General features: G+C 43.8%; 2 protein-coding genes across 3 annotated transcripts in view; both read right to left on the minus strand.

The window, feature by feature from the left end:
* Positions 1-10,337, minus strand: part of KAZN (kazrin, periplakin interacting protein) — a 218,514-nt gene extending 208,177 nt beyond the window's left edge. Inside the window, exon 1 of the mRNA XM_064730483.1 lies at positions 9,644-10,337. Coding sequence (XP_064586553.1) covers positions 9,644-9,764 — 121 coding nt within the window. The 5' untranslated portion in view covers positions 9,765-10,337. The remainder of the gene's footprint in view (positions 1-9,643) is intronic.
* A 7,368-nt stretch (positions 10,338-17,705) lies between these two features.
* Positions 17,706-27,825, minus strand: part of PRDM2 (PR/SET domain 2) — a 64,831-nt gene continuing 54,711 nt past the window's right edge. The window contains exons 9-10 of one of the 2 annotated variants that reach the window (XM_064730882.1): positions 21,660-21,788; positions 17,706-20,941 (exon numbers count right to left, since the gene is read on the minus strand). In XM_064730882.1, coding sequence (XP_064586952.1) covers positions 21,686-21,788 — 103 coding nt within the window. In that variant the 3' untranslated portion in view covers positions 17,706-20,941; positions 21,660-21,685. The remainder of the gene's footprint in view (positions 20,942-21,659; positions 21,789-27,825) is intronic. The other variant, XM_064730883.1, reaches the window with a different exon arrangement.

The raw sequence follows: 27,825 nt of genomic DNA on the forward strand, positions 1-27,825 counted from the left end.
GTATAGTTTGGTATAGCATTCTTTAATATAGTATAGTATAATAAAGTAATAAATTAGCCTTCTGAGAACATGGAGTCAGATTCATCCTTCCTTCCTTTGTCTGGGAACCCCACAAATACAATATTAATTAACTTTCTGATATCAATAAAGTCAGATATGTCATCTTTTCCCTCGTTGGGGCACCCTAATTTATGATATGAAACCCTCTGCAGATCACAATTATGGGTATCAGAGCCCACCATTTCTACTCAGCCTTTCTTACAGAAATGGTCACAGCCCCATTCTCTCATGAATTACTTCAGATTTATTATAAAATACCCTCCCCAAGGGAAAGGAGGGGAGGCACCTAAGCCACCATTCCCTAATTCAATCCATATGAATGGAAGCAGCAAACCTCAAGTGGAACATTCCCCATCTCAGTGAGGGTTAAGCACAACAAAAACCCTCTCTCCAAAAAAAACCAGAGAAAATACAACTTTCCTGGAGTGCAAACAGCACTGGGCATTCCCAGGTAACTTTTTTTTAGAAAAGCTGAAAGGGAAGGGAAAAAAATACAAAAAGCATCTAAAACACTCTGTTCTACTCCCAAGGCAAAGCAGCAGCCCCAGCCTGTTTTGGGTTTTATGTGGATAAGCCTAAAAGTGTGATTCATGCCTGGCAGTAGTCATAGCTGGAACACAGTAAAATGCTAAGATCAAGAGGATAATTAGCATTAGATGTAATTAGATCCACACAGTTGGATTCTAGAGGAGCTAATTTGTATTTTAAACTTTCTTGTGTGCCTTTTGCCATCAAAGCTGGAGATCATGGGGACTTTGTTTCTTCCCCCCACATGGAGAACATTAAAATATTAAATGGTAGGAAGACCCTCACAAAACACTGGCATGAATTCCATCCATCTCTGATTCTAATGAATATCAAATTTTAACTAAAATGCTGAACTTCACAGAGAAGAAAAAAAATTCTCACTTCTGAAATGCCTTCACTGGATTCCTACATGTGTATAACAAATCTTCACAGGAGTTAATCCCTTTTAAACAACTGTGAATGTTAAATTACCCTTCTAGTTCATCTACAGTTTGCCTTGAAGATAAAAGCTTTGTGTTTATCTGCAAAAGCAGCATTTTGCTGTTTACAGGAAACAAATCCCACCTTATCAATTTGTGGAGCTGGCACTTATCATTTAATGAGTTTGCTGTACTTAACACATTATTTACTAAAACCCTGCACTTTGAGAAGGGGGAAGCAAGAAAATCTCATCTCATCTTTCCATTAAGAAATGGAATTAAGAAATAGAGGATATTCAGAAACACAATAAATCTTTTTCCTACTTTTGTTTTTTAAAGCAACCAATTCAGCTGGGGCTGCCATCCCCAGCCTGATAAATCCATAGGAATTTCAGATGATGGATCATTATTTTCCAAATCAGTGTGATATTGGCATCTTCAGCACACAGCAAACTGATAGATAAGCTGGAAAATAAACTGCTCTCAGTCTGCAATAAGCCACTGGAAACATGCTCCTCAAGCTGAATGAAAAGTAATTTAAAATGGGAAAGAAAAATGAAAAAAAAAAAAAGGGAAGGAAAAAGGGGGTGGAAAGGAGAAAAAAATTATTTCTTGGAGAATAGTTGTACTCTCTCTCAGAATACATTTTGAGAAACAAAAAAACCTTTTTTTTATTATTATTATTGCCACGAATTTTTTACTTAAAACCAGGTGCTTAATGGGAAGTGGGGATCCAGGCAGTTTTCCCAGAGCACAGCAGGAGACACCAGGCAGCAGCCATGGGGGGAAAGAAAAATGAAAAAAAAAGAGGAAAAAAGGGGGTGGAAAGGAGAAAAAAAAAGTTTCTTGGAGAATAGTTGTGCTCTCTCTCAGAATACATTTTGAGAAACACTTTTTTTCTTTTTTTATTGCCACGAATTTTTACTTAAAACCAGGTGCTTAATGGGAAGTGAGGATCCAGGCGGTTTTCCCAGAGCACAGAGGAGACAGCAGGCAGCAGCCACCGGGGGTCAGCACCACAGCACAAAGAATTTATGGTACAAACACCGGCTTTCCTAGAAAACCACACTTATTCAGGCTGTGGGAATTGGCCACAGCTTGCACAGATTGGTGCAGAGCTGTCCAAGAGAGGGGCTGGAATATTTAGTGAGAGCTTTAGCAGCCATGGATAGAGCTGGATTTGGAGGGTCCTTTGCAATCATTATCTGTCTGTGGGTGAAAAGCAGGTAGGAGCTTCTTCCTCTTTCACAATCTTAAAAATTACATCTTGATTTTACCTGACTCCTAACTGGAGTCTTCCCAGACTTTTCAGAAGCTGGAAATATGGAAAAATAGGGTGAATTTCTGTACTCAGAGCTGTGTGGTGCCATGGCCAGGTCACTCTTGATATTTCCAGTACATTCAAGGGAGCTGAGGCACCTTTGCACTGTGGCATTCACATTCTCCGGAAAATTCCCTTCACCCAGGATTTTTCTCCTGGGAAGCCTCAGAGAAAAGGAAAACAATTCTTATCTCATTTCCTTCCCCTGTGTTGTGCTCAAATGTGGAATGTGTTTGGAGATTGTTTACCCACAGGTGATTGTTCCTTTGGTTTCATTGGTTTCATGTGAGTTGTTTTCACTCTTTGGCCAATCAGGGCCAAGCAGTGTCAGGACTCTGGAAAGAGTCACAAGTTTTCATTATTATCTTTTTAGCCTTCTGTAAATATCCTTTCTGTATTCTTCAGTATAGTATTTTTAATATAATATAGCATCATAAAATAATAAATTAGCCTTCTGAGAACACAGAGTCAGATTCATCATTTTTACCCATTGCTTTTCTGGGGGAGGTAAATGATGTTTCCTCCTAGTGCTGGAGTTGGCTCTGGAGACAATGAGATTATCCTGTTCTCCCCTAAAACACAAAACTCCAGGGGCTTCTCAGGCAGTTTGTTTGTGGTACATTGCTTGTCATGTCAGAAAAACAGGCTTGCTTTTGACAAAAATGACTCCTTTTTCTGCAGCAGCACACACAAGGTGATTCAGCCTGGCAGGAACATGCACAGAAAGCTGGCAGGGATTTCATTCTGCACTTTCTCACCACCACAGTGGTGGGCACAGATTTATGTGGTTGCTTTTGAGCTGCTGAATGTGACAGCACCAGCACAAAAACCCAGAGCACAGCTCCACTCAGGGAACAGAAATTTTAGGAGCAGCCAGATTTAGTAAAAGGAAAATCCCCAGCCATGAAATCTGACAAAACAAAGTCACTGTCAACTGTGTAATGCTGCAGTCAGGAATTTTCTCTTCCAGGTGTCTGCAGCACAACAGCCTTGGGTGCCTGCACTGTAGTGACAGGACAGGAGGTGAAGGGTCCAAACTGAAAAGGGATATTTAGGTTAAATACATGGAGGAAATGATTTCCTGTAAAGTGTGGGGAGACCCTGGCACAGGGTGCCCAGAGCAGCTGTGGCTGCTCCATCGCTGGGAGGCTCCAAGGCTGGGTTGGACAGGGCTTGGAACCACCTGGGATAGTGGGAGGTCTGGGAAGAGATGGGTTTTAAGGTTCCTTCCAGCCTGAACCATTCCATGATTCTGTGGTGTCCCTGGCAAGGCAGGGGTGGGAAGAGTTGGGTTTTAAGGTCCCTCCAACCCCAACCATCCCATGATTCTCTGACCAATCCTCACAAGTCAGTGATGCCTCACCTTACCATGTCAGTGGCTCCCACCCAGGAGGCCCAGACTCTTTGGGATCACCAAATTAATCTCACTTCACCCACCTGACACCTGCTCCAGTTTCTTCTTTTCCCAAAACTAGTTAATCTAACCTGAGGCACAGTAATTAAAGCAGGCTGCTGCAAACATCTCTGGCATCCACACACACCCCCTCCTCTCCTGGGAGAGCAAATGAAACAGCTTGTTACCATGAAAGATTTATCACTGACTAATGCACGTAGGAAACCTGATGCTCCAAGTGCCAGAGAACATTCCCAGCCCTGATCCTGAGTGGCCCCAAACCAACGATCCCAGCAAGTTTTATGCTGATTGTTTGCTGCTGTTGTTGTCCACAGGAGGCAAGGAGAGCTGTCACTAAAGGTTTGCTCTGGGAGCTGGAGCCTGAGCTCACAAAGTGCTGTAATTCAGGAAATCCAGCAGCAGAAATGAATCCATCCCTGGAAGTGTCCAAGGCTGGGTAGGATGGGCTTAGAGCAGCCTGGGAGAGAGGGGAGAAAACTGTGGTGTTTGTGAGGGTCCCCAGGATGAGGTGAGAGATGAAAATCTGACTCCTTGTTCTTAGAAGGCTGATTTATTATTTTATTGCTATCTAATTATATTATATATTATATTAATTATATAGTATATTATCTATGATTTAATTATATTATATATTGTATTAATTATATTATGTTATATGTGTTAGGTGTTACAGGATGTTATATGTATGTTATGTTATATATGTTTTATGTGTTATGTTATAATGTGGTTTGTTATAATGTGGTTTTTTATAATGGGGTTTGTTATATTAAAAGAATATATATATATACTAAAACTAAAAATAAAAGAATATATTTAGTATATATATTAGTATATATAAAAGAATATATTTAGTATATATTCTTATATATATATATTCTAAAATATATATATATAAGAATATATATATACTAAATATATATATATAAGAATATATATATATACTAAAAGAATATATATATATACTAAAACTGTACTAAAGAAAGAGAAAGGATCCATCAGAAAGCTTAACAGGAATAATAATGAAAAACCCATGACTGACTCCTCAGAGTCTGACACAGCTGGCTGTGATTGGTCATGAATTAAAAACAATTCACATTAAATCAATCAAACATTCACCTGTTGGTAAACAATCCCCAGCCACATTCCAAAGCAGCAAACACAGGAGAAGCAATCAGATAATTGTTGTTTTCATTCCTCTCTAAGGCTTCTCATCTTCCCAGCAGAAGAATCCTGGATAAAGAGGATTTTTCAGAAAATATCAGGGTGACAGAGAACAAGGTGGGTTTAAGGTCCCTCCCAGCCCAAACCAGCCGGGGGCTCTGTGCCATCCCCCTGACAGGCACTGCCAAACTCAGCTTTTGGGGAGAAGGGGAAGCTGCATCCCCTCTGCTCTGCCCCAGCTCCAGGAAATGCTGTGAAAGCAGATCCTGTTTGGTGGCTGTTGAATTAAATCATGGAAAAATGCACACGGGACTAAAGGGCACAAAGTAAGAGAGCACAGATGGTAAATGTTCATCTAAGCCTCAGTTTGGAAGGTCAGAGATTTCCTTCTACATCTTATCAGGGGCTGAAATTTTCCCATTAATCACTTTTTTCAGATCTAAAACCCATCAGATTTGAACAGCTTCAAGGAGCCCAGCTCCTGAGCAAACCTTCACCCAAGTCAGGGGGTACAGGGCAGCTCTTTTTAAAATACAATTTTGTTTGTTTAAAACAATATTCACGCTCCAGATGAAGGAATTCTATGTTGCATTTTCCATGCTTTGTTTGCAAAACAAAATCTTTGCAAAAGATGCCAGGCCAGATGAGACTCCAGGGATTTGATGCTGCATGATAAATATTTTGCTTAGGTAATGCCACATCAATCTCACCTCACATTCCCCTTGAGAGGAGCTGGATCAAGAGCTAGAAACTACAGATCTGGGAGGGAAGTGAAAAGCTTTGAGCCACATGACATTAATTTCCATAGAAGAACTCCTAAGAATTTTTTATCATGTCTTTAATTTTCTGCTGGGAGAGGCAGCCAAACTAAAGTGGAATACAGAATGCATGTACTGGATAATGTATATGTAATGGAAATATAATATGGAAGAGATTCACTGCAAAATCCTAAGGTCTGGATGATTTTCAAATTATTTTCTTGTTCATTCTGGTCACATTTTGAATCAAGTTCCTAACTTCATAACCAATGGAAAATTAACTGGCAAGATATAAAGAAAAAATATTGGGAGCCAACAAATCAGCAGCATCTGAGAGCCAAGGAATTGATGAAAAATGGAAATTAATCTAATGGAGCAGTGAGTCAGAGAATAGTGCATGGCTGTAAATCCAGAAAAGTGCAATACACCAAACAAATTGCTTGGAATTTGGCCATGTATAACATAAATGGTTTCTCTACTGAGCCAAATTCTTCCAGAGAACACTCAGCTCTCCTGGAGATCAGGTCTCACTCCATATATTCAATATTTCATGAGAGAGCAGATGGGAAATACTCTTCAAATTCTTAGCAACCCCCATTTTAAAAGTTTGGTTGTGGCAATCATAAATCCTGCAGACTTTTAAAAAATTTTCTTTCAAAAATGAACAACTGGAGTCTTTCATTTGGGTAATAGCAAAATTTACAGCATGAACCTGTGCCAGATTCAAATTTGTGCTTCAAGCAAGAAAGACCCCCAAGAACTGCCTGGCAGGCAGGAATTTCTTGTGAGATCAGGAGATTTTGGATGGGGGTTTGAAGCCTCTTTCCCAGTGACTCCTTTTGGAAATCACCAGCCTTGTAGGGAATGGGAAAGGCAAAACATCGCTCACCTGCATGGCTTGCCAAGGAAAACAGAAATCTTATTCCCTGAGTGACCCCAGGCAGGAATTACAGCCCCCCTTTGGGAATTACACTCCCTCTAAAGGTGACCATGTCCCCAGTGGCACTGACAGATCAGCCAAATTTAATTCCTGCAACAGCAAGGATTTGCTGCCTTGGGAAATGTGGGAAATAGAATTATAACATCTATATTGTCTCACCCTTCACATGAGCCTGAAAATGGAATAAAAGTTTTTCAAATGCCTGTCAGTTGCTCCATCTCTGGGTCAAAATAAACCTTAATCCAACAGGGAAAGTGGAGTTTTGTGAGGGAAATCTCAAAGCAGGGAGCTCAGCCAGCTGCAGCCTTCCCATCCCCACTGCTCCCTGCAGCCAGGGCAAACAAACACCCAGGGGAGCACCAGGAACACAGAGTTATGGGGCTGCAGTAAACTGGTGAGGAAAGGGGCAACAGGATAAAATGGGAAAGCAGAAAAATAACTTTCCAAAGAGCATCCCATGAGCTGTGCCAGAGGTCAAACAGAGAGAGAGGAGCTGTGCAAAGGGCAGGGCTGCCAGCACTCACAGGCTGCTCTGTGACTGCAGAGATCTCCATGAGCTATCCAGGAATAATCAGCCAATTGTGCAGGATCAGCTGCTCAAAACCCCCCATTTTACAGATCTTTTATCAACGGGGAGGAGGTGCAGCTGCCAAGGGGAAAGCTGACTTCCAAACAGTCAGGATTTGGTTTTCAGAGCCAGTTCCTGAAGAGCAGCACAGGGAGAAGGAAGGGGATGTGTTTGCAGGAGAGCATAAAACCCCTCTGGTTTCTCCATCAAGAGCAGAAAATGCTGCTCAGGACCTGAAGCACATCCTGCAAGCAGAGCCCAGCTCCTCTCACGTGTACTTTGGAGGAGAAATGTCCTCACACCACAGGCAGGAGCTCCAAAAGCCACAAGACCATGGCAGGTGGCACATCAGAGTGCTGTCAAGCTGTGATCGATCTCAGGCTCAGCAATTCTCCAGGCACAAACTCTGACATTTCATTAAGGGCAGCACCTTTTTCATTCAAGCACATCCCAGAGTTATTAAGGAGCCCAAATGGCACCAGTGACAGTGATGTGGTGCTGGGTACCCACAAATGTTTCCTGTGAGATTTGGACTGTTTGGGTCAGATCTTGGCTGCTCAGAGATTGTTGGTGAGGGGAATCACAGGGACAGGATCAGGTTTTATGGTTTGTGAAGGCTTTGGCACAGCCCTGCTCCACATTGAGACCTTTTGTGGCCCTGTCCCAAATGTCAGCTCAGTGACACAGGACACAATTGTGAAAAATGTGTATTTTATGACTGGCTTTTTGCAAATATTTAAAATGAATATTATATGTGTTATGTTAGAAAGTTAGGCTGTGTTAATTTTCTTAAGTAGTGTGTTAAATATAGTTTTAGGTTATAACATAAGGTTAAAATAGAAACTATGCTATGTAGGATACTTTTTTTAAAGAGAGGACTCACCCAGGATCAGAGCTTTCTCCTACATCTCTTCTTTGGGTAAGAGCTGACAGGACGGATCCACAGCCTTTGGACTGATCCCAGGACATGGAATACCAAGTTTAATACCAAAAGTTTAATACCAAACCCTCTTAAAGATCTGCCTGACATTTTCTTGGAGGCAGCAGCATGATCTCAACCTTGATTAACTGAGTAGCAGTGAGCTAATTAGTCACCTAATGAGTCATCCTGCCAGCTCTACCTGTGAAAGTTCAAGAGGCAGAGCAGAAGTCCCACAGAGACCTGCAGGAAACTAATGCACAGTATTTTTAATGTCACCACATTAAACATAAAACCCAAACATTGTTAGAAACAGAACTGGCTACTAGGAGAGAGAGAAAAGAGAAGGAAAAAGGATAGGACAGTTTTCAGGACAAATTTGCCATGATACCTGTACCAGCACAAACAGTAATAAGAAATTAATAAAAAATACCAGTAATAAAAAAATTTAAAAATACCAGTCGATCTGAGAAAAACAAGCTCTAAAAATTCAGAGCAAGTGCTGTTATTGCATCACTGCAGAAACCCAGGTTTATCCATGGCCCTAAGTAAACAAACACATCCTTCCTCAGAGCTACCTGCCAGCAGGGATAGGAAAATTAGAGTAAATCTTGTAAAATCTCTTATCCAATCTGTTAAATTTGGGGAATTTGGAGGAGGATGTGAGTGCACAGCTCTGGGGCACCTCAGGGACTGGTGCTTCAGAGCACCTGTGAGGAGCAAGAGGCAAACATGGGAAATTTGGGATTAGTCATGTCACACACCAGCCACCTAACAGCCAAAAGGCACAGATAAGAAATAGCCAGGCTCATCTGCAGAGAGTCAGAAATGTATGAAAACACCTGGGAAAAGGAGCAGAGCTTCTGGGTGCTACAGTGGCACAAACAGCCAGGGAAAGGCATGAAAAAAAAACCACTTTGTCCTTCACAGAGCTGAATACCAAAGCAGATACTCACATGCTGCAGCAAATCAGCCTCCACTTAGAATGTCATTATTTTGAAATGCAAAAATCACCACACACGTTTTGCTCGCACCCAAACAGAGCTTCCACCAGCAGAGGAAGAGCAGCCTGTTCCAGCCCAGGTTAACCCAAACCCACAGGGCCATCCCACCCCTTGCTGTCTGTAAATATTTGGGCACAAAGCTTTTGAGTGGTTTCAGGGGTAGCGGAGGCCAGTGCTCAAATGCAAAAGGAGTCACCCCCATCTTCACTTTGGAAAATATCAGATTTTAGGGAAGAACTCGGGAAACAGAACAGGAAAGGGACAGCAAGGACAGAAGGAGCTGCTTGTTCCAGCCCATGTTAACGCAAACCCACAGGGCCATCCCACACCTTGCTGTTTGTAAATAATCGAGCACAAAGCTTTTGAGTGGTTTCAGGGTGGTCAAGGCCAAATTGGTCAATTACAAAAGGGGTCACCCCAATCTTCCCTTTGGAAAGCAGCAGATTTTAGGGAAGAACTTGGGAAACAGAGCAGGAAAGGGACAGCAAGGACATGACAAACCGGGATGTGGGATGAAGGATGACTCGGAGGTGTGCACATTCCCCTCTTACCTGCTTCCATGAGCTGGCACTGCTGCCCAAACACTTGGGAGAAGGTGACAGGCCCTGCAGCAGGGCTGGAGGAGGCCGGGGGGGAGTCCATGGCTTCCCTGCAGAGCTGAGTGTTGGTCATGGAGCAGAGCCCGAGCTGCCAGCCCTGCTGTCCCCCACGGATCCTCAGGGCAGGAGGAGACACCCAGGGAGCAATGGAGCTGCCCCTTTCAAGGAGCACACGTTTTCAGCTGAGTGCCAGCAGTATTTTCATGGAGAAATCCAAAGCTCTGTGCCTCTCCCGGGAGGTTCCGGCGAGTCCTGGGCAGGTCCGGCGGCTTCAGGCACAAATTAGCGCCGGGCACTGAGGATCGGCCCCTTCTGGGGCATCTGCCATGATCACAGCAAAGTCCTGAGGCTCTTTCCTCTCCTGAATATCCAAGCCCAGCCCTACCTTGTCCATGAGCTCGGACACATCTCTAGAGCACGGGAATTCTCCTGTGGGGATGCGGAGGCTCCGTCCTTCCCGTCCTGCCGCTGTGAGAGCACCGGGGATGCCGGAGCACCGGGGATCGTCCTCGGCAGGGCTCGGAGCTCCAGCTGCCCCTCAGGACGCCGGACTGCCCCTCAGGAGCCCGGGCTGCCCCTCAGGACTCAGGGGAGGCTTTAGGGGAGGTTTCCAGCGGGGGTTTTCAGGGGAGGGTTCCAGCGGAGGCAGCCGCGGGCGGCACCGGCCGGGCCGGGCCGGGCTCGGGGGGCTCTCGGCATCACCCCCGCCGCTCGTCCCTTCCCTCCAGCCCGCTCCCCCCTTCCCCCAGCCTCACCGGCGAGGGGGAGGAGACTGGAGCCACGTTAAATAACATCCTGTGCCCTGCTGCAGTGCCCGCCCGGCCCTCCTCCCTCTGCCCGCATGCAGCGGCTGCTCCCGGAGTGCTCTGGAGGCGCTGGGAACTCCGGCAGGGAACAACAAGCCGGCTGCCTTAACCCCTTCCCCTGGCTGCCTTAACCCTTTCTCGCTTGCCTTAACCCCTTCCCGCCTACCTTAACCCCCTCTCGGCTGCCTTAACCCCCTCCTGCCCGATTTAACCCCCTCCTGGCCGCCTTAACCCCCTCCTGCCCGAGGGATGCTCCAGGGACAGGGGAAAGGATGCGAGCACCGGCTGCCAAACCTGCCCGCGGTGCCCATCCCTGGAATTCCTTCAGTGCAAGCACCAGGCAAGGCTGTTTCCAGGGAAAAGCGGCCAAGAGTTAACTCCCAGCAAAGTCTGACAGCGCTGATTCATCTCTGTCTGAAAAGCTCCCCCTGCCAATGCAAAGGATGCTGACTCCGGCAGCGCTGCGTGAATCTGTGGTCCGTGAGTCAGCGGAGCTTTTTTTGGGAGAAGTCTGCTGGGAAGAAAGGTTCCCGCGTGGTTGGGAAAACGCACGGTGAGCCGGGTGGGAATGAGAAAATCTGCTGTGAGACTGCAGCAGCAGAAAGGCCAGGGCAGAGAATGAGGGGTTCCTGCAGGTACACAGGGCTGACCGCAGCCCAAGGAGGCAGAGAGGGGCCGGGAACACCTGGAAAATTCCGAGCAGAGGGAATTGAAGTCGCATCTCGTGCTCTGTGCTGCAGCAGCATCGCTGTGCAGGGTGAGAACCCAGCCGGGAGCTGTCCACAAAATCCCGGCTGGGTTCGGTGTGTTGTGTTTGCTCCCTCAGATATTACATCGATTTAAGGAACAAATATTTTACAGTGAGGGTGGAGAAGCCCTGGCACAGGTTGCCCAGAGAAGCTGTGGTGCCCCATCCCTGTAAACACTGAAGGTCAGGCTGGATGGGGCTCTGAGCAATCTAATGAGGTTGGAGACGTCCCTGCTCATGGCTGGACTAGGTGCCCTTTAAAGCATCCTGTAACTGGTCTAGGATTCTATGATTTGTATGATTTTAGGCTCAGATTATCTTTGTCAGAGTCCAAACAAACAGACCAGAGACTACTTTGCATATTTATTTCACAAAAGACACAGGAACAATTTCTGTCCTCACACAAACAAGAGATTCAACCTGACCTTCCTGTCTACCACATGGAGGAAAAGCAAAAATTGGGCTATATGGTCCATATATCTTAAACATTTATTCCCGTGGCTGCTTTCTTCCTCCCTAACTGTGCCTGTTGCTGTCCCTGACCATGTCACATGAAATCCTCCCAGAGCTGTTTGGTAACTTCTCTGCAGAACCCACTGCAGAGCAGCATCCAGCTCTGAAACAGTAAAGCCTTATTTAGGACAAAAAAAAAAAAAAAAAAAAAGAAAAAAGAAAGAAAAAGAAATTATGCAAGAAGCTACCTGCAAATCCTTATTTCCTTAGCAAAGCTTTTCCAGCTTTGGTATCAGGTATTTTGGGAAGTCTGAACCTCTCAAGTACCTCAGCCAATGGGGAAAGAGAGAAGGGAAAAGTGGCTGGAAATTGGGATAAAAAGGAGGCTGGGTCCTCCAAAAATTGGAGAAATCCCAGGGAATGCCCCATGGCCTCTCCCTTTATTGGAATAAAGCCAGAAAAGGACTCCTCTGTCTTCTTTTGGACATAAACCTCTGGTGTTTGTGGGTTAATTTTCCTGACATGTCCCTGCTCAGCATCACCACCTTCTCTCCCCAGCAGAGGAGCTCAGCAGTGCCTTCCCTTCCCTCTGGACACACTCCAAGGGTTGCTCACTTGAGCTCAGCACATTTTGTTCCTAAGAAATGACCCTCCCTGAGGTACAGAAATGACATTTTCCACCTCACTGCAGCTCACCTGGATTTCCCTCACAGCTGACACCTGTGCTGCTGCGCTGAGCCCCACACATCACCCAGTGCCAGATTTCCTCCTCTGGGTTTCTGTGCTTCCCACAGCACCTGGGATCTGTTTAGTTTGTACAAAGTTCCTTAAGGTGCCCCCAGTTCTGCTGCTGCCACTGTGAGCTCCATCAGCTGCGGCACAGAAAATAACTACAAACAGAAAACAGAACACATAACCTGACTCAAAGCTTCTCTCTCTAGGTAAAAAGGAAATAAATGTTAGGAATAATGAGAATAATGTGCCCCTTGTTGAGATGCTGGAGCTGAATTCAGAGGAGCTGTGTTTGCACACAGTGAATGAAATCTGTGGATTCAATGCTCTGAAGTGTGGGAGGAAGGTGAAAGGAGAGGGAAATTAACCCCAAACCCTCACTGAGGGGGAGCATTTTCTGCAAAGGACTCCACTGCTGGAGCTGGGTTTGCTCATGGGCAGATTTACCCATGTCAGGAAAATTAATCCACAAACACCAGAGGTTTATGTCCAAAAAGGAGACAGAGGAGTCCTTTGGCTTTATTCCAATAAAGGGAGAGGCCATGGGGCATCCCCTGGGATTTCTCCAATTTTTGGAGGACCCAGCCTCCTTTTTTATCCCAATTTCCCAGCCACATTTCCCTTCTCTCTTTCCCCATTTCTGAGGTACTTGAGAGGTTCAGACTTCCCAAAACACCTGATCCCAAAGATTTCCCTCTAATGTACAGCCCTCCCTTTTCATTTTTAATTCTTATGGAATTTAGTGGTTTTTCTTCCCCATTGTTTCTTTCATCTCTTAATGTCTAATTTCATTTATCAGCAAACCTAAAGTTTATTTGTAAAAGCAAATATCTTTTTTCATTCATCAATCAGTGGAATCGTTCCTATTGGTTTTTTTATGATCCACAGCTGGTTTGTAAAGATGAATCTCCCATTCCTCTTACCCAGATGCAGCAACACAAGCACTTTAAGAACTCCACAGCTGAATTTCCATCAGCCAAGTGCCAGGAAAAGTCCATCTAATGCACCTTTATCAGCCCTTGCCCTGGAATGACAGCTGAGAGATCTCCCCAGGTAATTTAATGAGGCTGCTGCTGTTCATTTGCTCCCCACTGATGACCAGAGCCCCCAAAATGCAAAGGGAGCTGTAGCCCCACATTTCTCTTCACAGAGAAAAGCAAAGCACAATTCTTCCCAAGAATATTTCTGGGTTTCACATTCTCTGAACCCCAGAGAAACAAAACCCCATCACTTTGGGTAAACAATCCCCATATTGCATTCTGCTTTGGCACAAACACAGGCACAGCAAATGAGATAAGAATATTCTTGGGAAGAATTGTGCCTTGCTTTTCTCTGTGAGGAGAAACGTGGGGCTCCATGGGCTCTGTGCAGCTCCAGCCCGTGCTGGCAGCAGGGCCAGGTCACACCAGGACACAGGAGCCTTGGAAAATGCAGCTCAGTGGAGATCTGCTCCTCTTCCCTACCCAATTATCCCACGGAACACACAACAATGTGCCACAGGAAAATGCATGAAAGGGAGAAAGAAGCTCAGCTAAACTCATTACACCATGAGAACAGACGTTCCATTGCTGTGGCACTTCTCAGCTCCAGAAATACCCTGTGGGACAAATGGGGTTATTCACCACAGTGTTCTTTGCAGCAAAGCATTTGGGAATGGGGGAGGGCTCAGGAAAGAACATTCAGAAATTATCCTTCATGAGATGTCAGGTGAGAACTTATTTCTTGTGTCAGAAATCAGCATTTCCCTGGTGCAAGGCAGAGACTCTGGGAGGAAAAATAGCAGCTCAGGATTTCTGCATTTTCTTCCAGCACAGCACTGTCACAGGGAGGGCTGGTGGAATCACTGGATGCACGGGGATGTGTGGATGGGATTATTCCTGCTCAGACCACACCACTGCCATCAGCTCTGGGAGGTTTCTGCAGTTCTGGTGCCTGTGTCCTGCAAGGCAAATGGAATTTTGTAGAACTCACTTTGAAGAAAAGCACTTAAGGTTTGGCATCAGAGGCAGCAATTAAACACATTTCTGCCTTCCTTCAGATTACATCTCCAGCAGCTCTTGGCTGAAAGTCAATTCTGTTTGGTTGAGTTTTATTCTTTCAAAAAAAAAAGAAGAAAATTACGTAAGTGGTGCAGAAAGAAAATGCCCTTAAGGACTTAGGGAATATTTTGGGTTGATTATCAAAAGTAAGGCTTTAATATGGATTAATTAATTTATAAATATCCTTGTAGGAAAGAAATACCAACTCTGAAAGGCCTCTAATCAGTTGGTGCTGGGCCCAGAGAGGAGCTGGACTCAGACACAGGATCTGCCAGGACTGCAGGATTTCCCTTGAAGGTCAAATTAAGAAGCATTCCTGAATCAATACAGCCCAGGTAAGCCTGACAGAGGAACCCAAGGAAGAAATTCAGAGTCTGTCAGTTCTGTCAGTTCAACACTCCAGCTGTAGGAAAATTCAATATATAAGAGAGTAAATACATTGTGCAGAAGGCAAGATGTGAGTTTAATAATGAGCACTATGTTTTATAGCATAAATTTTCTGATGCAATGCCCATCCCCACACAGCCATTCCCCAGAGCTTCACTGGGGCAGTGCAGAGGCCCAGAGGAGCTGACTCTGGGCAAGGAGAGGAGCCTGCAGTCAATCCCCTCCCCAGCTCTCACACAGGCACACAAGGACAAAAAGATTAACAGCAAACCAACCCTGCAAAGTGCTGCTGGAGTCAAGGTGACCCAAAACTTAGCAGAGCAGCACAGAAAGGGGGAGTGGCCCTATTTGCATTAGCAGCTCATATCTAAGAGAATATGAACTGCTCTCAGCCAAATGCCCCTTCTTCCAAGGCAGCTGCAAAGCCTGATAGGAACCAAATGTGGCCCAGCATTGTCACCATGATATTTTATGGAAAATCCCTTTGCCAGGATTTCCTCTCCTGGGAAGCTTCAGCTTCTCCATGTTTTGCTCTTCTGGAATGTGGAGAATTGTTTACCCAGCATGTGAATTGTTTTTAATTAATGGCCAATCACAGCCAGTTGTGTCAGAGTCTCTGAGTCTGTCACAGGTTTTTATTATTCATTCTTGTCTAGCCTTCTGATGTCCCCTTTCTCTTTCTTTAGTATAGTTGTAGAATATAATTTCCTATAATATTACATGATATATTACAATACTATATAATACGATGCGATACAATACAATATGATATAATACAATACGATATGATATGATGTAATGTAATATAATGTAATGTAATATAATGTAATGTAATATAATGTAATATAATAAATATAATATAATAAATATAATATAATATAATATAATATAATATAATATAATATAATATAATATAATATAATATAATATAATATAATATAATATAATATAATATAATATAATCTTTCTAAGAACATGGGGTCAGATTCATCAATTCCTCCTTCCTCCTGGGGACCCAGCAAATACCACAGATGGACTCGTGTCCTCTGTGCCCACTCCTGAGCACACAGAGCTCTGCCCTACAGCCTTGGAGGAGCATTTACCTTGGAGCATTTACCTTGGAGCATTTACCTTGGAGCATTTGCCACCAGCACAGGCACCAAGCACTGAGGCACACCTGAACTTTGGGAGGGGATCCAGGCACCGGCAGTGTCGTGTCCTCTGCATCCTTCTGCCACACAGAGCTGAGCAGCCTCCAGGCAGCAGCTTCAGGATGAGAAAAAATCCTCCTTGTCTGTTTTTGGATGGAGCCTTCTCCCAAAAAAGCCACAGCTCTTATAGAAAGGAGTAATTAGTGCTGCTCCATGTGACAGCGCAGACAGACGCATGGAGCACGCAGCTGTTTAAAGAATATTTCTCAAGGTTCTTGTGCAGGGACAGAGTGACAGCTCAGCACAATCAGGTCCCTTCAAACTCACCTGAAGCTGGGTGGCATTTCCTGAGAGCCAAACAGGCTGTGACAGTGCCAAAGGGGCCTGGCAGCCTGTCAGGCTGCTGCAGGCACTGGCAGGTGACAGTGACAACAGTGGCTTTCCTCTAAGAGACCAGATTTATAATGCATAAGGAACCTTCAGATTTTCTGGGGTGAAAGAGCCATTTTTAGCCTCTGTGAAATTAATATTAATATACATAATTCAGCAGTTCCCAAACCTATTTATTGTACCTGCTGTTTTTAAGGGTGGGATGCATGGGATTAATGCACCCATGACAATGGCTGCCCACCACCCTCAGTGATTCGATGTCGCAGACATTTTTTCATAGAAATCTTTTCTTTGGGACTTGTTCATTTTCTGGGAAGCTGAGGCCCCAGAAACAGAATGTAAACAATGATTATCAGCTGCTGTGGAATGCAATAAGATGCACCTGAGATTGGCCCTTAATTGTACACATGGAACATGAACCAATCACAGGGCAAGCTCTCTAGAACACAGGGACAGAGAACTCTCTTGCTTTTAGATTCCTTCTGTTCTATTCTTGGCTTATCAGTCTCTGCAAGCTCTCTCTTTATTCTTTTTAGTATAGTTATAATGTATTATATATTATATATCAATAAATCAAGCCTTCTGATCAAGGAACAAGATTCTCGTCCTTCTCTCACCCAGTGACCCCCTAAGGTCACTGTAATAATTCCCTTACAGGGTTTTCAACTGGAGGAGGCTCCATTTAGAGCAGATTTAAAGGAGATTTTTACAATGAGGGTGGTGGGGCCCTGGTTGCACAAAGCTGGGGCTGCCCCATCCCTGGCAGTGTCCAAGACCAGGCTGGACAGGGCTTGGAGCACCCTGGGATGGTGGGAGGGTGGAGAATGGCAGGAGCAGAATGGGATGAGCTTTAAGTTCCCTCCAGCCCAAACCACTTTGGGATTCTATGGAAAGAGCCAAATGGCCCTGAAGAAAGCATAAAATGTCTGAGTGTGCTGTGATGGCACACAGTTTATGAACCAGGGAGGAGAACAGCCCTCCCTGCACTCCCTGCCTGAACAATTCCCTCCCAGCTGAGCAGAGCAGCCTTGGGCCCCACAGTGCTGACAGACCTCAGCAGGGCTGGGATGGAGAGGGGCTGCAAGGGGCCCATGGGCTGCTGCTCCAAGCCTGCAGAGCTGGGGTGGAGCTGTCAGGACAATGAATCCCTGTCTGTGTGCACTGAACCTGCCAGAGCAAGGTGACACTCACATCTCCTTCCTCCTTCCCCACCAGGAAAACCCCAAACCATTCCATTGTTCCAGAGCTACAGCACAGCCTCCATTTTTAAGACCTCCTTGGCTGAAATAACAATAAATATTTCCATAATGCCGTTTTTCACATTAATTTATTGTTGTTTTTTTCCTTTACATGGCAGACAAACAGAGCTTTCAGTCCTCCAGAGCAATTCAGAGCCCCAGCACAACCCAGGTCCCACCACATCTCCACAGAGTTTATTTTCAATAAACTCCTCAGTTTCAGCATTGCCATGAGAGCCCTGCAGAGCTGCCAGTGTTGTCCTTGTAAATTCTACATGCAAAACCTGAGCTTTTTCCCCACCCTCTCCTTGAATTTTCACAAGAATTTGTGATATTGGTCAAGGGCAAAATGTCACGTTTCATCAGCAGGCACGGCAGAGGTTAAAAATTTGCTGCAAAACTGTGAAATTCTGCCTTGGGAAAAGATGGCATACTTTTCCTGAATTCACTGTGAATGAAATCTCCTCACAGGTCCAGAGAAATGACATCATTTTGAACTGATGCTTTTTTTTTCTCTACAAGAAAAATCATCCCCCCCACCCTCCTCCCAGAAAAACTGCATTTTTATCTGAGGAAAAATGATGAAATCTGGTGCAACCGTGGGTTATTTCTTGTTGTGACATGGATATTTTTCTGCTACAGCTTAGACTGTAATGGACCCTTCAAACAGACCAGTACAATATAAAGCTGTGTGCTCTGGTCTCTGGGTTGAGTCACATCTTATAAAAGTTTAAAAACAGAGCATTTACAATCAGGGACATAAAGACGTGCTTTGAAAATTGTAAATACATATTTACAGGCTTGTGTGATAAACCAGAATTTCTCTGGGAAAAACCTTCCCATATCACAACAATGTACACACTTCTCTCCTTGAGAATGTCAGGTTTTATAGTTGGTAACACTCTAAAAAAGGCAGCAAAAATGAATTGCACAGAAGTGGCCTCTGGTAACCTCCCAGGGATGCCTTAAAGGCACTAAACTGGGCAGCATCCATGCCAGAACTCCATCCTTAATTGAACTGACTGGAATTTGAGTGGGTCTGAGGAGAATGGATTGTTTAAAGCAGTTTTTGGGCTATATGGCAAGAAAACTCCTCCTCAGCAACAATCCTCAAGTGATAATTTATACACTAGCTGTGATCTTTGACAAGGTCCTACAAAGCTGCACTGGGGAAATCAATCATTATCAATCAATCACTAATAATACTGGTGCTTTATTCAGAGTATATTGGGTTTATTAGCACTTTATACTCATCTTTCAAGTGATTCAGGTGCTCTCCAGACACACAGGAAGAGCACTGCTGTTTGAAGGAACAGGGTTTACCATACTAACATTGCACGATGAGAGAAAGGACAAAATGTGCAGAGAAAATAAAAATAAAAAGGTAACGTGCAAACCCAAAGTGAGACAAACTGCTCAGAGAGCTGTGTGTGCACACCAGCTGCTTGGACATAGACATAAGGGCAGGAAAATTAAATTTTTGTGCTGTTTGACCAAAATTTACCAAGCTGCCTAGCAGATCTGGATGCTCCCTTCCAACTAGTTTGGATAACTAATGAGATTCTCATTCTTCCAAGGCTGCTGGGAAAAATCCCAGCCTTTGTTTGCAATTAGTACATCTCCTTTTTCTGCTGGATAAAAACTCCAAAGGGAACAAACCCTGGAGACCCTCCAGCCCAGCAATGGCCCAGGGATCTCAGTGGTCTCAGTCCTGGACTGGAGCATCACTTCCAGCATGGGAGGGATGCAGAATTTTATGGCTCATCCAATTCTCAGCCTTCCCCCAAACCACAATTGCACTTAGAAAGCCTCCAAGAGGGGTTTATCCAAAAAATCTGTGGTGAGATAATACAAGATCCTGAAACCCTTTTCTTTCCAACTCAAACAACATACACCTTAAACATTTTTATGGTGAACCATGTTTCTTCTATAAAGCTCTTCATTCTGAACAATTTGATTTTCATCAAAACTATACAAAATTAACTGTTTCCAGCAATTCCATACATATATATTTTTATCTGTCATATATATATCTATATATGAAGATATATATATATAAAATTGATCCTTTTTTTGACTTTTTCAGGGTGCTGGGGAGGAATATCAGCTGGGCACTTGTTCCTTCCTAACTAATGTGTGCATACACAGATCTGTGCTTATCTGTGTGGAGTGCAAAGTCAAGGACAGGAATAAATTGACTGAAACAAGAAGGAAGTACAACAATCAACCCCTTTGGCCTCCTTAAAAAGTTCCAAACTTGGATGCTAAGCTAGCAGGGATCATGGAAAATCATGTGTTGGCAGAAGGAACACTTCATCTGAACAGGGCAGAATTTCTGCTCAGAAGTGGCAGATGATGTACCTGGGTGTGACTGACCCTATCTGGGGACAGGAAAGAGGTAAGAGACCTTTCTGCTCTGTATTTATCAGCTGACCTGTGTGTTTCTGCAATTACACTTTACTGGCTGTCCTCAGGGATGGCCTCGTTCAGCACCCCCAAAACCAAACACAGCCAGAGACACAAACACAGGTGCTCTATTTAAGGACAAATGTTGTATTTAAGGGCAAGTCTGGCCTGATCCTGCACAGCAACACCTGTGTTTGATACTGTCCCTAAATCAAGAAATAAATCCTGGTTCTAAACAGCACCAGACTGGCAACAGAAATGGATGTTTTTCTTTTGAGAAATGGATGTTTGTCCCTTCATGGAACTGGGCTCTCAGTGCATTTCCCAATAACCATGTGTCCTGATGCACTGCAAAAACAGCATCTGGCCCTTAAAGCTAATGGTACAAAGTCAGGGTACCCACAGATTTCACATGTGGAAACCTCAGGACACCCAACACTCCCTCCTTTGTGGTTTGCCCAGTTCTTTACCCGTTAGGATGGAAAGCAGGAACTAAAAGGATGTAACAGTCTTTTGAGAATTTAATTGCATAGCATGTTAAACCCTCTGTTCTCCCAGAGAGAGAAACTCAGCCAGACCCACCACCCTCTGAGCAGGGGTGCTTTGCCTGCAGATGCCTGAACATTTCTCCAGGCTGTTCTCCATGCACTGGGGCACCCCAAGATCAATCCCCTGTCCCAGCAGCCCCAGTTCAGACTCTCAGGGGAAGGCAGATGAGCTCTGTGCTCCCTCCCTTGCAGGAAGGCTGAGATGACACAAACACATCATCACTTCCAGCAGAAGAAATTTCTGTCCTGTTGTCTGCTGAGGAGCCCTCCTCACCTCATCTCAGCAAAGCAGGAGAGGAAAATGCTTGAGGATTGCTTCACCTCACCCCTTCCAGGCAGAAGTTTCTGGTACCTGAAAATACACAGAGAGTTGTATTTAATAGTATTAATTTAATAGTTGTATTTAAGAATAAATAGTTTAAGGAGTCACAGTTCCATATTCCATGGAGCTGGAAGCAGGACAAATCATTCAGTGACCACTGTACAGCAAAGAGACCCCCATGATTTAATTTTGCTTGGATTTGGACCACAACTAAATGGTCTGAGACAGCTAGAGATATTTACATTCATTAGCAACCATCCCCATTATTCAGGAGATAGCAAATTCAGAATTTTACTAACTATTTCCTCAAATGTTGTTTTGAACAGTTTTAAGAAATAATTAACTTAAAGCTGCAATGTCTTAATTTTGTTGGTACTCATTGTCACCTTTAGCTTTGCACATGTTAAGTATCCTGTTCTTTAGCTGTTCCATCAGTATAAAGGAGATTATTATCTGAAAGTTAATGACAAAATGAAGAAGCAGAAAACAGTGTTTTGTTTAAACCAACAGAAACTCAGCTCAGCCTCACCAGTACCTGGGGCTGGGTCATTGATTTGCCCAAGCCCATCAGCTCACAGTCATGAGATTCTGTGCAGTGTGTGCAGGGTTGAGTGCTTGGCAGATTCAGTTTAGATGTAATGTAATATAATACGGTATAATAAAGCAATTAATTAGCCTTTTGATAAGATGGAGTCCTCCTCATTATTTCCTTCTTTGTCAGGGGCAAAAATATCATCGACAGCTGTACCTGCTTGGGTCAGACACGCCCGGGGTCTATTCCTGGAAGAAGGGGGATGAGCTGGAGCTGGGTTTCTTGCACTGCCGGCTGCTGGGGCTATGCGAGGATGAGGAGGGACATCTAGAGGCCGTGCGGAGCCTGCAATGTGCACAGAGGCAGGAGAGCATCAGGGACCAAACCAGAGCCGTGCTTTGGCAAGCCACGAGACAGGAAAACCACACACTGCAACACCAAGAGGCACTTCTGAAGGTAAGAAGGTATTTTTTGCCTTGTTCTGAACTTACCCTGTGAGTTTATTTAAGCAGCAAACAGAAAATGTCCACTGGAAGCAGGGTCCAGGCTCCCACCCCGTGTCCCAGACCCACTGGGGACACACAAACCCACAGCTGCATCAGAAACTAGAAGAGACAAGTTCCATTCTCTCAGGAGAAACCATAAAAGAAAACCATATCAGGTTTTGAAATACATATTTTTGGAAAAGGAATTTTACTTTTCCAGAGCACACACCACACCTGGTGATTTCTCCCCAGGTGAAAGTTGGCAGAACACTCCTGTCACAATTGCACCGACAGAATTGACAAGCACAGGGCACAACTGTGCCTTTATTGCAGTTCAGATTTTAAACTGAGAGTCCCAAAGTGAAAATCTGAGATTTTTACTGTAACATTTTAATTTTTTCCTCAGTTGATTGTGATTTCAAGAAGAAAGCCTGAACACATGACTCACAGCAAGGGAAGTCCAACTGTTTCTGCCCTATTCTAGACATGCCAAACTTCCATACTCTAAAGGATTCAAAAATTCCTCTATTTGTTTTTAAATTCAGCACCTTTTGCCATCATGCACAAACCTGTCTGCTTCCCCTCACACCTGTGCACCCCATGGGTAATTCCATACCTTCCTTCCCAAGGCAAATTCTTCAAAACTCTGACCAAACCCAACCCCTTATGTTCTTCCAAGGGAACATCTTTTGAAATATCATTTTCTTACACAGCAACACGTCTAAAAAAAGTTCAAAGCCAGGTTTCTCTCTGGGTTATTTTTAGAGTTCAATATACACCCTTTAAAGGAGATTTCAGTTTGTCCTTACACACAATGTAACTGCAAGTTAGACATAAAGAAGTGCAAAACTTTCCATTACAACAGAAAACCAAAACCACAGAAATTTTGAAAAGCAAGCAATTCAATTATTTTCAAATTAAAATTGGTGGTTAAAATTGCCTGCCAAAAGTTTTGTTATTGTTCTATGTAAATCACCCACTCCAGCCCTTGTGAATTCAATGCTGAACCTTCAGCCAATGTGGAAGAACCAGAAATTGTAATGGGGAGGTCAACAAAAGCCAGATTTTTGTTGTTCCATATAAGGACTGTTACCAAGGGAAACAGCAGAATATCCAAAATAAGTTTAGTTTGTTTGGCTTCAGATTTTTACTATAACTAGAAGAGGGAAATTTTAGTTTATTTCTGTGCAGAATGTCTCCATGTAAGTAATGCTCTCTGTCAAAATATTAATGATGACTTCTTAAAGTTCTTCTGTAATCAATGACATCTGTGTGCTCTTGCATGCAGCGAGGCAGGGTCTGCATCCTATGGGAAACCTAAAGGAAAAAAATGTTAAATCCAAAGAGACAAAGAGACAAAATATCAGGGAAAATCTGAGTTAGGCTTTCAAATGCACACCCTGATCAGACATTAGGAAGAAATTCTTCCCTGTGAGGTGGCACAGGGTGCCCAGAGGAGCTGTGGCACCCCTGGCAGTGCCCAAGGCCAGCTTGGATGGGGCTTGGAGCAGCCTGGGGCAGTGGAAGCTGTCCCTGCCCATGGAAGGGTGAAAGAGATGGATTTTAAGGTCCCAAACTACTCCAGAATTCTTTCACCTCTAATTTCCTCAAGCTTTAAAGCTAATAGATCCTGGCTTGTTATTTGGAAGCTGAGGATTAGAGGAATGAGCTAAAAAAGGAATTTTTTTCCAAACAGAAAATGAAATTGAGCTCCTTATGGAATTCTTAGTGCTGCCTTTCCATAGTGCTGTGTTGGGAATTTAGCTGCTAGAAAATGGAAAAGTACAAAACCATGGCTAATTCCAAGTCCGGCACCTGCACAGATAGCAGTGTCCTTGGGCCTAGCTGTGGTGGGATAACAAACAGTGAAAGAGGCATGAGAAAAGAGAGATGCAACCCCTAAGGAATGAGGGAGAGTTGATGGTATAGTTTAACCAATAGATTGCTTAGCTTATATTCATAAGCTTATTACTCTCTGTATAAGTGTCTGATGCTCTCTTCAATAAACGGAATTTGCTTATCACTCATATTGAGTGTCTGAGTCTCCCCTCACCGACAAATGGCTCGACCCCAGCAAAGGCCCATTTTCTCTGCGACAGTGCTGCAAAAGCAGAGCCCTGTCTGCTGTGCCAAAGCTGCAGAGTTGGAATGGTTTAACAGCAATCAGGGCCCTCCTTGTCCAACACTCACCTGCAGTGGATGCAGAGCTCTCATTTGAGAGCCTGCCCAGAGACGAGCTGGGATGTTGGGATGGGTTTGACAAGGGGAGCTGCTCTCTGGGAGGGAGGGGAGCTGAGATCCCCCTGCTGCATGAGGAGCACAGGCTGACACTGCTATTTTTATCCCTGTCACTCTGCACCTGCTTCCACCATCTCAGCCCTGGGTAACTGGAGACAGGCAAAGAGAAGGAATTCTGGGGCACCCTGTGAGGGACGGGCCCATGGGAAGGGCCAAGGGCTGCTCCAGCCCCTCACACCCCGTGCACAGCCCAGGCTGCCCCAGCTCTGCCACAACCACTGCTGGGAACAGATTAAAAAACATTAAAAATAAAGAATAACATCAGAAAACATCCTCTGCTTGTAAGGAAAAAGGGCCCAGAACCCAAATGCCAGGTAGCAGAAAGGACCTGCGTGCACAAAGTTTTTTCTGTCAAATAAGGACTTTAAAACCAAACAAAATTGGTAGATGCTATTTCAGAAATTAAAGCTGACCCAGAAGTTCAATGAGGCAATTTATTACAGCTCCCTCTCACAACTGAGAGCATACTCAAACTAGAAGAGAGTCACTAGAATCACCCAATTTGGTGAGACTCCCTACAACAGAAAATACACTAAATCCCAGCTCTGAAAGTTTTCCATCCTCAAATCCGAAAGTGTTCTGTAGTGGGAGTCAGCACCACAATCCCAATTTTCAGATCCAGAACAGTCAGGTGGAAAGGGATTTGCCAAGGTCACTCAGAAACAGGACTGAACAAAGGAAGAGATTCCCACATTACTCTCACAGGTTAAATTATGTCCTGAATATTTCATTTGTCCAAACCAAGTTCCTGCTTCCATATCCCTTCCCAGGCTTCCCCATCAGCCTTGCCATGAGCAGCAGACACAAACTCAAAGGCCAGGAAAAATGCCAAATCCTCACACACCCCCTTCCCTCAGACATTCCCAAAATACATTTGGTATTTTTTATTCAAATGAGTTTGTCTTCTACCACACTCCTTCAATTAACATTCTCCTGGGTTGCTAGTTTAATTATCTAGAAATATCCTAGAAAAATAAGCCATGGTATTTGTAGGCATGAAGGATGGAGTGATCTGAGGTGGGTGCCAGCTCCACCTGGAAATTCAGTGAACAACATTCCGATGATTTATGTTCACATTTTTACCTCAATTAAAGGTTTTTTTTTTTTCCCTGCAGAGATTATACTCTATAATCTAAAATAACCCCAAGGATATGCTCCAAAATTTCAGACACAGACACACATTCCACATTACATTTAACAATAAACATGCCAGGAACTTATTCTATCAAGTGTTTCCTAATCTTAAATAAAAAAATATCTAAGCTGACACAAATCATTGACTGCTTAGGAAAAAAAAAAATAGAAATGTGGATGTTTAAGCCCAGATTCTTGGTTTTGCAGAATTAGGCTGAGTAATTTCACAGGCCAGAAGGGAAGCAAGAAGGGCCAGGGTGGATAAATGCCATTTCTGGGCTTTGTGCTCTCAGTGAGGTTAAACCCCAGCCCTGCTACCCTGACTGCAATGCACATTGCTTAATGGGAAATACACGAAACAAGGACTTGGAAAAACATAAAAACATCAGCCACTATGGAAAATATCTTCTTTTGTCTCTTTCAGTGAAACAAAGTATTTCTCAAGACAAAAAGGTTGATGGATAGAGTTTTGGTTTATGGACAGAGTTTTGGTTTATGGATAGTTTTCTTTAAAGGGATGTCTCCTTTTGTATGGAAAACTCCTGACTCACTGTATGGAAAATGGAGAAGCAGCAAAAGCAAAAAGGAATCTTAATGTGCTATATTATGGATATTTGGAGAATTGTGTGTGTTCATTCATGAAAGCAGGGAAAGAGCTGGAGAAGGTCAGGATTTTATCTTTCCTTCACAGAACATGAATATTATGGTCAGGCTTTTCATGAATCTAAACTGGAAAAACCAGTTCTTGAGATCCTTTGCATTCTAGACTTCCAAGAAGAGACCTGGCAGCTCTCTCCACCACAGTGCTTCAAAGAACTGAATCCTTTAGAGCAGCTCTGCACCCACAGGAGCTCACAACCTGCTTTGTTCCACACCTGGTCTGCAGTTTCAGTTTCTCCAGTGCTGGCTCAGCTCCACTCCCCGTGGATCACGAGGAACTGGGGTGATGAACACCCAACCAACAGCAAGAACTGCTGGAAAAAATCTCACACCATGCCTAAACTCACCTGGGGGACTCTAAAATTAATGTAGTAAAATTTACTCTATAATTAATGTATTAAAATTTAAGTAAAATGGTGGCTTACAATGGGATTTTAAAATGGTGGTTTACAATTGTGTTTTACAATGGTGTTTAACATTTTCAAAAGCAACCAGTGACCTAAAGGAGCCACTTGAAAAGGAATCCAGCACTGAGATGGCTTCTGAGCTCCTCCAGAAAATCAGTGGCCTTAAAGGTACTTCAAGTTGAGCTCAGAGTCTGTCACTTAAGAAATCTTGGTGTAAATCCATAAATTTAGATGAACAGTATCATGTCAGCAATTTCTCTTCCTGCCCTTTTAAAGTAGCACAGAGTATTTTGCAAGCCAAAAGGTGAACAATTTTGGATTAAAAGTAGAAGTATTTCAAATTGAAATGAATTTTCAAATTCATCTTCTATACAGTCAGGTCATGTGATTTGATAAAAAGTTTGTATCTAATAATCACATTCTTAACAGAATGAGAAAACTTTCACCACACATAGGGAAGACTCTAGTTTACTTTATTTAGATTTATTGAGAAATGGTGACACCAGAAGAGTTTCAAAGGATTGCTGAACAAGGATGAGCCCTCAGTCCTGCACATCTCATTACATAAAGAAGAACCCAGAGAAAAAAGTGTGTTTTGATTGGAAAAGGGAGATGAGGGACATACTGAATTTGCCATAATGAACAGAGAATACAACTTCAAGTTCCAGTGACAGTGGAGTTTGTGTGAAACTCTTCAAAGCAGCTCAGTGATGTAAGAATTCATTATTCCTCATCTTCCCACCTCCTTCCACACTGCAATGCTGAGCAGAGATCTCGACACCAAAGGAAACACTGCATAAATTCCCCACTGAGTCACTGGGGCTGTGCACAGGGGGCTGTGTGGGAATGAGCTCTGCATTCCCAGCAAAATCCCTTCCCTGGAAAAGTCCTGGCATTTACACAGGCACTAGAGAACAGTCTCCAGCTGCATCAGGGAAGGTACAGGTTGGATATTAGGAAAAAAATTTTCACCCAAAGAATAATAAAGCACTGGAATGCTGTTCCCAGGGAGGGGTAGAATCACCATCTCTGGATGTGTTTATAAAAAGCCTGGACATGGCACTTGGTGCTACAGTCTAGGTGAGGTGTTTGGGCATGGGTTGGACTCGATGATCTTGGAGGTCTCTTCCAACCTCATTATTCTGGGATTCTGTGATTGAGCTTTGCTGAGCAGCAGAGGAATCACAGACCCACTGAGGCTGGAAAAGACCTCCAGGGGCATCGAGTCCAACCTGTGCTGTGGCAGTGTACACTTAAACTGTGCCTTATTTAGGAGTATTTTATTTGCATCTTGCTGTGAAATAGATATATTTTCCTCACCATTCTGCTCTTGCAAAGTACTGGAAGGTAAATCCTTTTTTCCACTAGGAAGCTGCTATTTTTTACAGTTTAATTAAA

This window comes from Zonotrichia leucophrys, chromosome 21 (genome assembly GCF_028769735.1).
Source record: "Zonotrichia leucophrys gambelii isolate GWCS_2022_RI chromosome 21, RI_Zleu_2.0, whole genome shotgun sequence".
NCBI lineage: Eukaryota > Metazoa > Chordata > Aves > Passeriformes > Passerellidae > Zonotrichia > Zonotrichia leucophrys.